At 49.6% G+C, this 12,485-nt stretch overlaps 2 protein-coding genes across 2 annotated transcripts; both read left to right on the top strand.

Annotated features, from left to right (window-relative positions):
- Nucleotides 1–1,634: 1,634 nt before the first annotated feature.
- On the top strand, nucleotides 1,635–6,070 carry frg1 (FSHD region gene 1). Its single transcript, XM_018735723.1, has 9 exons — nucleotides 1,635–1,735; nucleotides 2,147–2,214; nucleotides 2,351–2,473; nucleotides 3,974–4,031; nucleotides 4,116–4,230; nucleotides 4,498–4,602; nucleotides 4,717–4,808; nucleotides 5,696–5,806; nucleotides 5,906–6,070. Exons 1-9 carry the CDS (start codon nucleotides 1,674–1,676, stop codon nucleotides 5,940–5,942), a joined length of 771 nt encoding a protein of 256 aa, XP_018591239.1. The 5' UTR covers nucleotides 1,635–1,673; the 3' UTR covers nucleotides 5,943–6,070.
- Nucleotides 6,071–7,187: 1,117 nt separating this feature from the next.
- Nucleotides 7,188–12,467, top strand: asah1b (N-acylsphingosine amidohydrolase (acid ceramidase) 1b). The gene is made up of 14 exons (XM_029258912.1): nucleotides 7,188–7,521; nucleotides 7,891–7,937; nucleotides 8,053–8,143; nucleotides 8,279–8,365; nucleotides 9,063–9,141; nucleotides 9,248–9,322; nucleotides 9,457–9,502; nucleotides 9,664–9,808; nucleotides 9,898–9,952; nucleotides 10,247–10,328; nucleotides 10,692–10,823; nucleotides 10,992–11,115; nucleotides 11,207–11,263; nucleotides 11,406–12,467. The coding sequence occupies exons 1-14, from the start codon at nucleotides 7,222–7,224 to the stop codon at nucleotides 11,493–11,495; spliced, it is 1,410 nt and encodes a 469-aa protein (XP_029114745.1). The 5' UTR covers nucleotides 7,188–7,221; the 3' UTR covers nucleotides 11,496–12,467.
- Nucleotides 12,468–12,485: the final 18 nt, after the last annotated feature.

Raw genomic sequence — 12,485 nt, 5'->3', positions numbered from 1 at the left:
CTCCCTGTGCCCCTCAGAGCTGCTGAATCCCTCCAGCATTCAAGAAGGGTTTCTTTGAGAGCCACTTATCCCCTGATCTCCTGACAGCTCCACAAATGAGCCCAACACCACCTGCTATGATTATCTATGTATTTGCTATTCGACTGCCACTTCTGTAGGCGCTGCTCCAATAGAAGTGGTAGTCAAATAATTGCAAATCGAGGTCGAGGGCCCTAGGAATAACAATGAAGTCACAGTGGGGACAATTAATAGGACAGCTTGTGTGTCAATAACCCTGTGGTCAAACATTGCAATTTTATTGACCATTTCTACGTCTGTCTGGAGAAACAGCGCCTGACAAATGAATAAGTAGCCAGCGAACGTGCGTTTTGTAGGTGATCCAGGGCGCTGATCAGACACCCCTCCTCCTCAGCATTCAGAGTCACAGACCCGGCACCCGCAACTAGCACAAAAATCGATCTCAGACTTTCGCCGTGACATCTTCTGTCAGCGAGCCTGAAAATCGATGAGTTTTGCGCGGAGGATCCCAGGGATTAGCCGCTGTGACCCCCGGCAGGTTCTCTTAATCTTGTGTGGAAAAGTGACCTTTAACGTGCCCGAGAGCACAGCGGTGCCGACCGGGGGATCGCAGCACCGTACAAATATGACAACTTCTCGATTTGGGGCTCACGTTCAGCGGTTTTGTTCGCTGTGGAGACGTAACCTTTTCAGCTGCAAATCGTGCGGTGGTTTAGACAGGCGTTATAGATTTGTGGGAAAATGCTACAGTTTCCATCTGCATTGCCAGTGGGGCTCAGAGCCAATCTGCTCGGTCAAAGGCCTTTGTTTTGTGATCTCGCCCCAATCCGGAGGGGTCATTCTCCTGCCTTCCTCTGCAGGACCGCACAGTACAGTCCAAATTGAAAGGGAAAGCAGAGATCTCTCGCTGCGCGCAGGACCTCCTCGCATCCGAGCGCGTTCTCCTCCTTTCCGGGAGGACAGCGGATCAAAGCCACAGTCAGTCATCTGAAGATGGTTTGTGGATCCCGGCCTGCAGCCAGGCCCTCGTTAGGAGGAACGCAGGCTGCTCCCGTTGAAAAACAGGCGACGTGGGGGAACCGAAGGAAACTGCTGCGACTCTGTGCGTTTGCGTCAAGCATGTCTAAGTAGGTGTACCAGTGTGTAAAGTGTGTGTATGTGTGTAAAACACTACAGTTGACACATTTAACCAAGTTAAGCTTTAACTGACTCAATTCCACAAATAATTAAGTGTATCGTCTATGTTTTCATGTCATAACAATTAATTTAATGTAGGTGATATATGATAATGTCAAAATGGCGGAGCAGAGTAACTGAACACTTGTATTTTTGTAACCTTAATGTTGCTGTTTGTTCTGAGTCCCCAAACACTGTATGGTACGATAAACTTGTTAAGAGAACAGCTTAGGCTGAACTATTCCTCTTTTCAAATAAGTTAATTACTGAGTGTCATTTGGGGGGGGGCGTCCGTTAAGTAATATTATTGTATTTATAACGACTCGTCTTCTACGTTGCCAATCTTGTTGTAAAGGGAGCGGTTATAATACGAAACGCGTTTCCCATCCTCACCGTTTGTCCCTCGTTGGTTTCCGCTGTTTCCTGTTTTCAGTGTTGTTCTCTGACAGTCACTTCCGGAATGCCCGTGAGAACAGAGAATGGCGGAATATTCACGTGTGAAGTCTACCAAACTGGTGCTGAAAGGACTGACAGATAAGAGGTGAAGGGCTACAGGTTCTTGTGAGAACAGAGAAGGTTGTAAATATGCGAAGAAATAGCGGTTTTGGGAGTGAACATCCGCCCTGTGTGTGTACAACCAGGCCCAGGCGACACACTGTATTAAATATGGATCATGATAATCATCAATTGTGTTATCTTTGGTCTGTTTTCGCGTTTATGTTGTCTAAACGTGCGGTGGGTGGGTGTAGTGTCCGAATTGCGTTGGCGCTGAACGGGAGTTTGTCCACGGCCCGGGGCTGGAGAACGTCGTAATTGACGGGAAGGCGCAGACACAGTGTGTGTGCGCGCGCGGTTATAATATAATTTTATTTAACAGATTACACACAATACAAGAAGGTTAATTCAGAACGCGTGGTTATTATTGCCACTTGTCTCGTCTGTGTCTCTGCAGCAAGAAGAAGAAACACAAGGACAGGAAGAGGAAAGGGGAGGATGAGGCGGGGAAAGTCGACATTGTTGGTAACAAAAAGCAACAATTATGATGATGATGAAGAAAAGATCGTATGGATGCTGCATTCCGGCAGTTATTGTGTCTCGGAAACGACTGGAAACGACTCGTCACTTTGCTCCTCTTCTCGTTCTTCTTTCCCCGCAGGAGGCTGGTGGGCCGTCAGCAACCTGGGAGAAATCACGGGAACCGTTGCCATAGAGATGCACGGCCGCTCCTACGTGCACGCGCTCGACACGGGACTCTTCACCGTCGGCGCTCCGCACAAAGGTACGGCGCCGCTCCCGCGCGGCCACGTGACCCAGGCGCCGCGTCCCCGCAGCGCGTGGCAGCGTCACGTGCCGCCACATTCTACGTGTGCCTGCGGTTATGTGCCTTCCTTCGCTTCTGGATTTTCCCGCCTTTTTATTATCATTTATATATATATATATATATATATGTAATTTCTCTGCTAAATGAATGAATATAAATATATATACAGACTTTTTAAAAAAAAAAAAAAAAAAAAAAACACAAATGGTGGTTTTAGATCCTGACCCAAACTTATACACCCTTGGCCTTGTGTGAGATGTTCATTCTGCCATGAAAGTCCAGAATTATTAGCTCCACAAATGAACTTTTCTGCACTGCTCAGCAGTCTATAATATTGAGTACATAAATTAGTATTGCGCTTGCAGACCGTGTACAATTTTCCTCATGAAAAGCTTTATGAAATTTATAAGCAATAAAAAGATGGCCACCCAGGAATTGCTGAGTTAATGAATAACTTTGCTGCCTCTCAATCTGCACTGCTAGTAGTTCCTACTCCCACTCGCATTAAAGTGGGGGAAAAGTGTCTTTTCTCTTTCTTTATGTCACTTGTGAGACGGCGGCACCGGCCATTGCTCTCTGTGTGCGCGCGCGTGTGTGTGTGTGATGGTCATTATCGTAACAGCTGCTGCTCCTCTGCCTTGTGCTGTTAGCGGCTGGACGTGTGCAGTTGCCATTCGGTGCCACTTAATGAGTGCCAGAAACCCCAGGGAGCCTTTTCTCCTCGACTCGCCGATCGCCGCCGAGGAAGAAGAAACAACATTAATGGACGTGTCCTGTCAGGGCTGGAAGCTGTGGGCTCCGTGCTTTTTTCAAGGCAAATTTCCTGCCTGTTGATGGAATAGCGCTGATTATGATAATGGGCTCCTCGCCGACGCTTCCGCTTGTCATTGATCTGCATGCTCGGCTGCTCTCGGGTGAGAGACGTAATTGGTTGTACTGCCTCCGCCCCCTGGGCAGCACGGCAGGGTGTCGGGAAAGCTTCCCGCAGGCGTCGTGTGGAAGGCGGTGCGCTGAGCCGCGTAGTGAAGAGTGCACGTGGCTAATGGGAAGTGACTCTCAGAGCTGCCGGGTTCCGTGCTGACAGGTTCCTTCTTCACGCTGACGCTGCTTCGGGTTAGAGAAGAGAACGAGGTCCTCGTAAAGTCAGCGGCTCAAGTGCCGTCACCTGTCCGTTCCCAGGAACCCAGAGTCCGGGAGCTGGGAGGCACCAGCGCTACCTGCTGTACCGCCATGCCGCCCACCAGTACGCAGCCGTATTAAATTCACAGAAGCGCTGAAAATTCATCTCTCAGCTGCTGAATAAATAAGGAGGGAAAGGGGCATAGAAGTGTATTAAGGGTGTGCCGAGGGTGGTCAAAGCGGGAAGAGAACTACGAGTGTCTCCGCGTTCCCGCAGACCCCTGCATTAATGTATCCTTTCTCCTGCGTCAACATCCTCCTCCTCGTTCCGATTTGCAGAAGACGAAGGGCCGGACCCCCCCGAGCAGTTCACTGCTGTCAAGCTGTCCGACACCAGGTGAGATCTGCCGCTGTTGACGCCGCACGGCACTCTGTGTGAAGGCTGAGGGCACCGACCCTTGTGGCCTTTACCCCACCCCAGAATCGCTCTCAAGTCGGGCTACGGGAAGTACCTGGGGGTGAGCTCCGAGGGGGTGGTGACGGGCCGCTCCGACGCCATTGGATCCAGGGAGCAGTGGGAACCGGTGTTCCAGGATGTGAGTGTGCCCTTTCGCCAGGAGGTTGTGGGTTCCAGTCCCGCATATGCATGGTGTGCAAATCGCTTTTGAGTAAAAAAGAAAAGATAAGAGTCCAGGGAAACGGCCCTGAGTTTCGGTGTCCACTGCATTAAAAGAACCTAATTGCGGTCGCTGCGGAAGCTCGCTTTTATTTCTCTTTCGCAGACTCTTTGTGTGGCGAGTTGTTCTGTCTGAGGCAATGACAGTTAAATGTGAAAATGTCCTGTTTTTCACACCCCCTTTCAGGGTAAGATGGCCCTGCTGGCCGCCAACAGCTGTTTTGTGTCCTACAGCGAGGATGGGGACATAGTGGCCAAGAGCAAGATGGCGGGAGAGGAGGAGATGCTAAAGGTAGTCCGTGTTCCTCGAGGGGCTCTTTCAGCCTGGCTTCATGGGGGGGTGCCGGCGCACATCGCCACCTCCCCCGCGGCTTCTGAATGCGAATGTGTCCCGTCCCGTGACCAGATCCGCTGCTGCGCCGAGAGGGAGGAGAAGAAGAACGACGACATTGCGGACGAGGACCGCGGCAACGTGAAGAGCTGCGAGATCAACTACGTGTGTGTATCTTATCATGGCTCCCGAAACATACACAAAACACACACCAAACACTAGCGTGAACTCGAAAATATTACCCGCTGCTGAAATTTAATGGCGTTCAAATGGCAATGAAGCGTAATGTGTCTAATAGTGACGTGGTGGAGCCACCTGCGGGGTGTCTCCTAGTTCAGTGCACACGCCTTCCCACAATGCAGCAGGCCAGGCCCCCGCGTGTGTGTAAATGGCAGGCCGACGCGCCCCACATTCGCCCGTGACCGTCGGATGGATGGATGGATGGGCTATTAGAGCCTGGTGAGAGCGGATGATCCGAAACGTCTGGGCCTCAGGCGTTCGCTGCTGCCTTGTGGGCCATTAAGCAGCAGGAAGGATCAGCAGCCGCCGTTCCGCAGGACGACTCGGCGATGCTGCGCGGCCGCAATGATGGTTGCCTGCGCGACTCCTCAGAAGCCCCAATGTTTTGAGAAACTTAAGCTCATGCCGAAAGCGATTACATCGGCTGTCTGGAGGAACGGAAGATAAACTCTGGAAGTGCTTCTTTTCACTTCTGTCCGCTGCCAGTAACTGCTTCTCCGGTACAGGGTCGCAGTGGTCCAGAGCCTGTCCTGGAGGTACAGGGTGTGAGGAAGGGTACTCCTGCACAGGGCAACAGTGCTTCACACTCTTATACGCACATTTTGAGCAACTTAAAGACACCAATTCACATAGAACACAAGTCTTTGGACTGCGGGAGGAAACCAGAGCACCCAGAGGAAACCCACACGAACACGGGGACCACATGCAAAGCCTGCACAGACTGGACCGTATTCACCCCGGTACTGTGAGGCACCAGTGCTACCTACTGCGCTGCTTCCTTCGGGTTCCCCTCATCTGACCTTCTGACCCACAGGAAGAAGTTCCAGAGCTTCCAGGACCACAGACTTCGCGTGAACGAGGGCGACTGCAGCGAGCTGAAGAAGGCCCGCCTGGACGGCAAGTTCCACGAGGCGCTGTTGGACCGGTACGTAAAGCGGTCGTGATGCACGCGCCCCGACCCATCACCACCGCCCTGTGTGTTTTTGTGGTTAATGACATCTTCGTTTGTGTTCTGGCTCCACAGGAGGTCCAAGATGAAAGCTGACAGATACTGCAAATGAGAAGATCGTTGCTGTGTGTGGTCTTTACGTCTCTGTTGTTTTCTTGTTGTTACAATGACTTTTGTTGAGTGTGTTTTATTAAAAGTGACATTCAGGACTTTTCCATTGGCGTTTGTGTTATTAAAGTTTGGGTGAAATCTTGGTTGAAATGTTTGTTGTTCACTTTTTACCTTTGAATTGGACTTTTCGGTGCTCTGCAGTAACTGCATTTATGAAGCACCTGGTTTCATTTGTGCCCTTCTGCTTTTACCATGTTTTAGGCAGTTATAAATACCTGTTGATTTAGGGGGAAAAAAAAAAAAAAACTCCATACAAGCTGTTGATGTAACGAACTTACGGTATTTTTCTGAGATGTGCGTCGCTTTGGAGAAAAGTGTTTGGTAAATGATACATGTATAAGTAACTGTCAAGAAAGCCGTGTGTGTGTGTGTGTGTGTGTGTGTGTGTTACCCAAAGCGACGTACATCTCATAGAAAATAAAATGTGTTCATTACATTAGCTGGAAGACACTTTGCTGCAGACATATGATTCTCAAGTGCAGTTACTTTGTTTCTTTCCACTTGATGCACCGATGACGTTCATCGCTCAAGTAGGTGCATAAAACTCAGGGTAGATGAATCCCGATACTTCCTACAATTTTTATATATATATACTCACTAACAGTAACATACACACTGGGCGGAGTAGCGGCTGTGTCGAGGTGTATCGGGGAAGATCATGAAGTTACGCTGCACGACTGGAGATGTTGGGTGAAATGAGTCCGGAAAAGGTGAGTTTTCAGACCCTTCTTGAATGTAGACAAAGATTCAGCAGTGCTGAGTGACAGGGGGAGGTCGGTCCACCAACTCCTACAGTTTCTTATTATCCCCGAAGTGAAAACGTGCCAAACCCTTCCTTCCGTACGGAGCAGTGTAAGGAGCACAGTAAACACGGTAAAAACAAGATAAGCCTCTTATTCTCACTGTGTTTGCTCGTCTCGGCACACGATACCACATAATACCATGGTATCTCCACGTCCGTGCTTAATGTGTAAACGCTAGAGCGGCTGCACGACGCGCTCCTCAAATCACCACTTTCTGCGGTAAAAGCCAAATACAGGCGCGCGCGCTGATAGTGGCACGAGACAACAGGCGGGTCAGAGCGACCGGAAGCGCTTCTCCTCGAGACCCGTCGTTTGTTCGGCACGCGCTTCCAACACCTCGGTGCTAGCGCGCGCACACACACACAAAACGCTCTCAAAATCACCCCTGCGTGTATCAATACTCGCGAGACGGTCGATATGTTTCACCGTTTTCACCCGTCACTCCGGACCCTGCGGACACCCACGCCACCCCCCGTGGAGTGCGCGTGGTTCGTTCCGTCTGCGCGTGGAGTCACGAGGGCCGGCGCGCGGACACTCCCCACTTCCGGGTTCCGCGATCGCATTTCGGAGGAGGAGGGTGTTGTCGTTACGCAGCCGGACAGTCGAACCGCAGTCCGTCGGCACGCGAACATGGGCTCGGGTCCGAGGCGCGCGCTCCTCCTCGCTTTGGTCGCCGCGTGCTCCGTGGGGTGCGCGCGGCCGCAGTTCGTGCCACCGGTGAGTGGTTGGTTGGTTGGTTGGTTGGTTGGTTACGAGGTTAGCTGCTGGTTAGCTGGTAGTTCAGGTCAGTTGAGTCAGTGAATTTAACTAAGAAACAGCAACCGCAAGCAGCCGGTGTGCAGTTTTAACTTGTTTACAGCCGGGGAGGTGATATAATTATTAATATTAATTATTATATTTAAATTAATATGTAAATGAATGAAAGAGTAACACTCCAGTAACTGCTCTTCTTGTATTGATACACACTGACTGACTGTCAACCGACAGTGAGCACTGTGTCCCTGCTGGCCTTCGTTACTTTGTTCACCCTGTATACCCTGCTGTTTACTATACATGTGTTATTACCGTGTTTCTGTTTTCCTCCAGTACACCGAAGAGTGTCGGAGCGGCATGTACCCACCAAAAGGCCCCACGTACGTGTCCTCCACACACACACACACACACACACACACCTGTCTGTGTCACGTGAGCAGCTCTGCTGTCCTTCATGTGGGACTGACTGGGATGGTAAGACTGCTTGTTTACCAGGTTCAAAGGTGCGGTCACGTGGTACACCGTGAACCTCGACTTGCCTCCAGCCAAGAGGTGGACGGATGTGATGAGCGACAAGAAGGATGACGTAAGTGTCTCGTCGCGTGGGAAAAGCCGCCATGACGGCGTGGTCACTGTTCCCATGCGGAGGTTGCTGCGGTCACTGTTGCCGTAGGAACCGGCGCGCCTACGCAGTTTAACCCCAAATTCTGCTTCTCCGCAGCTGCTCGGCATGATCCAGGTGGTCCGAGACTTGGCAAACGCGTTCGTCCCTAGCGGGAAGCTCCTCGATATTGTGGACCGGGACCTGGTAAGTTTTTGGGGGAGGTTCGCGGTCAGGGTCCAAGAACCGCACCCCAAACATCCATGATGGTCTTGCTTGCCGGCCCAACAACGTCCTTTTGGACTTGCGGTTCAGGCGTGGTGTTTTCGAGACCACTCAGTCTTTTAGGGTCAGAACTGACGTTGTGTCGGTTCCAAGGAGATAAACGTGGTCTTAATCCAGCAATTGTTGGGGACGCTGGACACATCGTGTCCCAAAGGCATCTCTAGACTAAGAACTTGGGTTTTGGTCATTTATGGAAGAGCTTTTGCAAAGTCAACCATAAAACTTGTCCAATGGTTGTTCTGTGCAGTTGAATTGAGGCAGACTCTTACTAAATCCCTCCAGAAAGTTCTGTGCTCTACTTCGTGTTGAACAGGGTGTGTCCATTACAGTGATTGAGTCCATCCATGTGGTTGCTGGTCCTTGTTTTCTCCTTGTGTTTTCAACTTTCCCAGTCATTACAGTCCAATAGCAGTCAAGTGTGTTGAGACTCTGATCCATGTGTTGTTTCCAGCCCACTTGATTGTGATTTTTGAACTGGTCATAAACTGGTCTTGAACTGCTTTCAAAGGTCCAAGGCCTGTCGAAAACACACCAGCCAAAGAGTTACTCCACGAGGTTCTTGGTGAAGTTTCAGTAAGGTCTGTTTTCTGAGTTCGGTGTGTCTGCTTGCCTTGGGCAGCCGCTCCTTCTGGACACGCTCCCCTTTCCCTTCAACGAGGAGATCCGAGGCATCTCCGCCGCGTCTGGCGTTCCCCTCGGTACGTGGAACCGAAACCCGACTCTGGCTTTCTTTCTGCTTTCGGCACCTGAAGCTCCGCGTTTGGGCCTGTTGTGGTTGTAATTGTGATTTTTCCCTTCCTGCAGGGGAGGTGCTGCTCTTCAACATTTTCTACGAAGTTTTTACCGCGTGCACCTCGGTGGTGGCCGAGGACTCCAATGGTAAACCGCACACCCCACCCGCACAGTAGAATTTAGATCTGTTGTTTGTGCGCAGATGATATCGGGGCATTTTGATGTGTTTGTATGTCCTTAGCTAATGTGATTTGTGTGTTGGACACCTTTTTCTGTTTTAGGGCATTTGTTCCATGCAAGGAATCTGGACTTTGGTTTGTTCATGGGGTGAGTGTATCATAAACCAAATAAGCAATGCCATGAATAGAAATGTTCATTACCAGAATCATTCATTGGCCCAGTTCTTCTTGGATCAGATCTTGAGTTCTACACTCCTCCCCCTCGAGGGACTTTGACAGGGTTTGATGGGTCTTGTTGGTATCGTGAAGGTGGGATGTGAGGAACAAGTCATGGCTTATGACTGAGAAGCTCAGACCGCTTGTGGTCAACGTGGACTTCCAGAGGAACAACAAGACCGTCTTCAAGTCAACCAGCTTTGCCGGTTATGTGGGCATGTTGACAGGCATCCATCCAGTAGGTGTCCACAGTAATCAGGACTTTGTGTGCATGTCTGGCACATCATCCCCACTCAAGGCTGAATCTCCCTCCACTGTCCATTTCAGCATGCTTTCACCCTGACCATGAATGAGCGCTTCAGCCTTGACGGAGGATACATAGGTGAGTTGTTGAGTCTCCGGTGGTTTCATCCATGGCTTCCTTATACGGCTTCTCTTTCCTGAGATCAGTCCAACAGGTTGATGTTTCTTACAGGATGTATTACATTTTTTTTTTTTTTTTTTTACAGTAGAATACAATCGGGTTTGTTCCAGCTTGACATTTCATCTCCATCCAATGAGAAGGGACAAAGAATTTGCATAATTAAAACTCGGGGAGTTGTCCCCAGTGGCAAACGCATCGGCGTGATGCTCCTTAACTAATCATGGTGCTCATGACTACTGTCTCCATCTCCAGGTATCATGGAGTGGATCCTGGGCAAGAGGGACGGGATGTGGATGAGCTTTCTGACCCGCTCTGTGCTGGAGAACGCCACCAGGTAGCACACTTGGTTGATCCTGGAGTTGGGTTCACCTTTTGGGTTTGTGGGATCATCTGCACTTCAGATACTTTGTCTTCAGGCTTTATTGCTGCCACACGCGTCCAGACTGACATGTAGTTGGCTACCACTCTGGAAAACCACCACCGTTTAGTGCAATTTGCTAGGTGCTTTAGATGAGGTCATGTAGAGAAAGGCTCAAGAAGAAGTGAAGATAAGTCTGTTAGATTTTCTGTTTAGGTCACTTTACCTTCGGTGTGTTCTGTAGTTGGATGCTGTAGCTTTCTGGGGATTTTTATATTATCAGAGCTTAGAGGGGCCATGAAAGATGTGTCAGAAGGATCTCCATCCTTTTCCATCTAGCTATGAGGAGGCCAAGCAGAAGCTGTCTCAAACCAAGCTGCTGGCTCCAGCCTACTTCATTCTGGGTGGGAACCAGACCGGTCAGGGCTGTGTGATAACCAGGTCCAGGGTGCTCAGCCTCGACATCTGGGAGTGAGTATCATGGACAGGGCCTTTGTTGAGGACCTGGGGGTGGATGAGGTGGGATTGTTGGTTGAAGTTTTGCTGTTCTCTTCACTGCTTTGAATCAAGGTTTTGACAATGATGGTGTCCATCCTACTGAAGATGGTCCTTAACTGTTTGATTCTGATGGATCCTAAGGCTGGACCGCACCCTGGGCAGGTGGTATGTGCTGGAGACCAACTACGACCACTGGAAGGAGCCGCTGTTCTTGGACGACCGCCGGACACCAGCCATGAAGTGCATGAATCAGACCACGCGGGCGGTGAGTGGAGTGTTTCACCTCGGTTACCACACCAAGATTGCGGTAATACATCTTGTCAGAAAGGGCTGATGAGGTTACTTCATTTCTGCAGAACATTTCACCGAAGACACTCTATGATGTCTTATCAACAAAGCCGGTTCTGAACAAGGTGAGCTCTGCCCTCTCCGTCCATATTTTCTCCTCCATCTTCCAGACTGTTCTTGATCCTTCAGTGAACCCCCTCCCTGTGGTACCCTGCTGCTGTACCTCACTTTCACGACTGTTTCTCCTTCCATGTCATCTGGCTCCAGTTGACCACCTACACGACGCTCATGGACGTGTCTGAGGGCCGCTTGGAGTCCTACATCCGCGACTGCCCCGACCCCTGCATGCCGTGGTGAAGACACCAACCACTGGCCCTTGATCACTTCCACATTTTGTTCCTCCTCGTAGTTTCATGGTTCCTGGTTCTTTTCAATGTGTGATACTCTTGATTGAAACTGTTGCCTGTACTTTGCTGTAGGGAGCAGAGCATTCTGGGTAAACATTTCCCTGGTCCATATGAATGCTGACCATTTAAGTCAGCTGCTGCTTTCCTGGAAACACAACACATGCCAACCATCTGCACACATGGATTTCTGCTGCCAGTGTGTACAGATCCTTGCTGTAGTCCCTTAACCACAGAGGATCACATTCATTAGAACTCCATGAAAGATAAGTGCTGCTGGAGCCTCATCTACAACAAATTAATAGTTTTGTTTTGCCTGTTGGCTTCTCATCTTTCATGCTGTAAAGAATAACAGCAATTCTGCTTGTTTTCTAATCCCAGTCTGGTTCAGTGGCATGTTTGCTATGGAAAAGAGCCTCCCCATTTGAGTATGGCTCATGTTGCAAGTTTGTGTTTCAGGAAACCAGTATCCAGCAGCACTACTCCCCATGTAAAGGTATGAGGTAAACATGGTACCTGTGAGATGTGTACTCACTCTCAGTATTGACTGTTTCTCAGCCTTTGAATTTTGGTTAAAAGCATTAAATGTTTAGCTTGTACTGAATTAATTTTCTTAATGACCAAATCAGATATGACTGGGCCATGATTGGGGGGGGGGTTAGGGTGTGTATCCTATTGTGTCCTGCAGCACTTGATGGCTTCTGCTTTTCAACATTCCTCTAACTACTGAAATATTCACAGCTGCCTCTATCACTGTTTAAATGTAAACAATGTAGATTGAAATTACTGTGATTGGCTATTGGCTGCATTTCCTGTACCTGCCTTAATACTTCTACTGAAAGCCAATGAATTATGGCCAGTTTATAAATATGTAATGTTGAAGTAAGACTCAGGTGCGTTTGTCCTATTTTTTGAAGTTGATGGGTTCGTCTGCCTGTATCCC

The sequence above is a fragment of the Scleropages formosus genome, chromosome 16, assembly GCF_900964775.1.
Source record: "Scleropages formosus chromosome 16, fSclFor1.1, whole genome shotgun sequence".
Classification (NCBI taxonomy): domain Eukaryota; kingdom Metazoa; phylum Chordata; class Actinopteri; order Osteoglossiformes; family Osteoglossidae; genus Scleropages; species Scleropages formosus.
This window is presented reverse-complemented; position numbering and strand designations above follow the sequence as displayed.

Bases quoted from the DNA above. Each gene is read 5' to 3' on its own strand.
- frg1 (XM_018735723.1), top strand. From the start codon at position 1,674: ATGGCGGAATATTCACGTGTGAAGTCTACCAAACTGGTGCTGAAAGGA. The intron at 4,032-4,115 runs GTGAGATCTGCC...ACCCCACCCCAG, and splicing joins GTCAAGCTGTCCGACACCAG to AATCGCTCTCAAGTCGGGCT. The intron at 4,809-5,695 runs GTGTGTATCTTA...TCTGACCCACAG, and splicing joins AGCTGCGAGATCAACTACGT to GAAGAAGTTCCAGAGCTTCC.
- asah1b (XM_029258912.1), top strand. From the start codon at position 7,222: ATGTTTCACCGTTTTCACCCGTCACTCCGGACCCTGCGGACACCCACG. The intron at 9,809-9,897 runs GTAGGTGTCCAC...TGTCCATTTCAG, and splicing joins TGTTGACAGGCATCCATCCA to CATGCTTTCACCCTGACCAT. The intron at 11,264-11,405 runs GTGAGCTCTGCC...ATCTGGCTCCAG, and splicing joins CAAAGCCGGTTCTGAACAAG to TTGACCACCTACACGACGCT.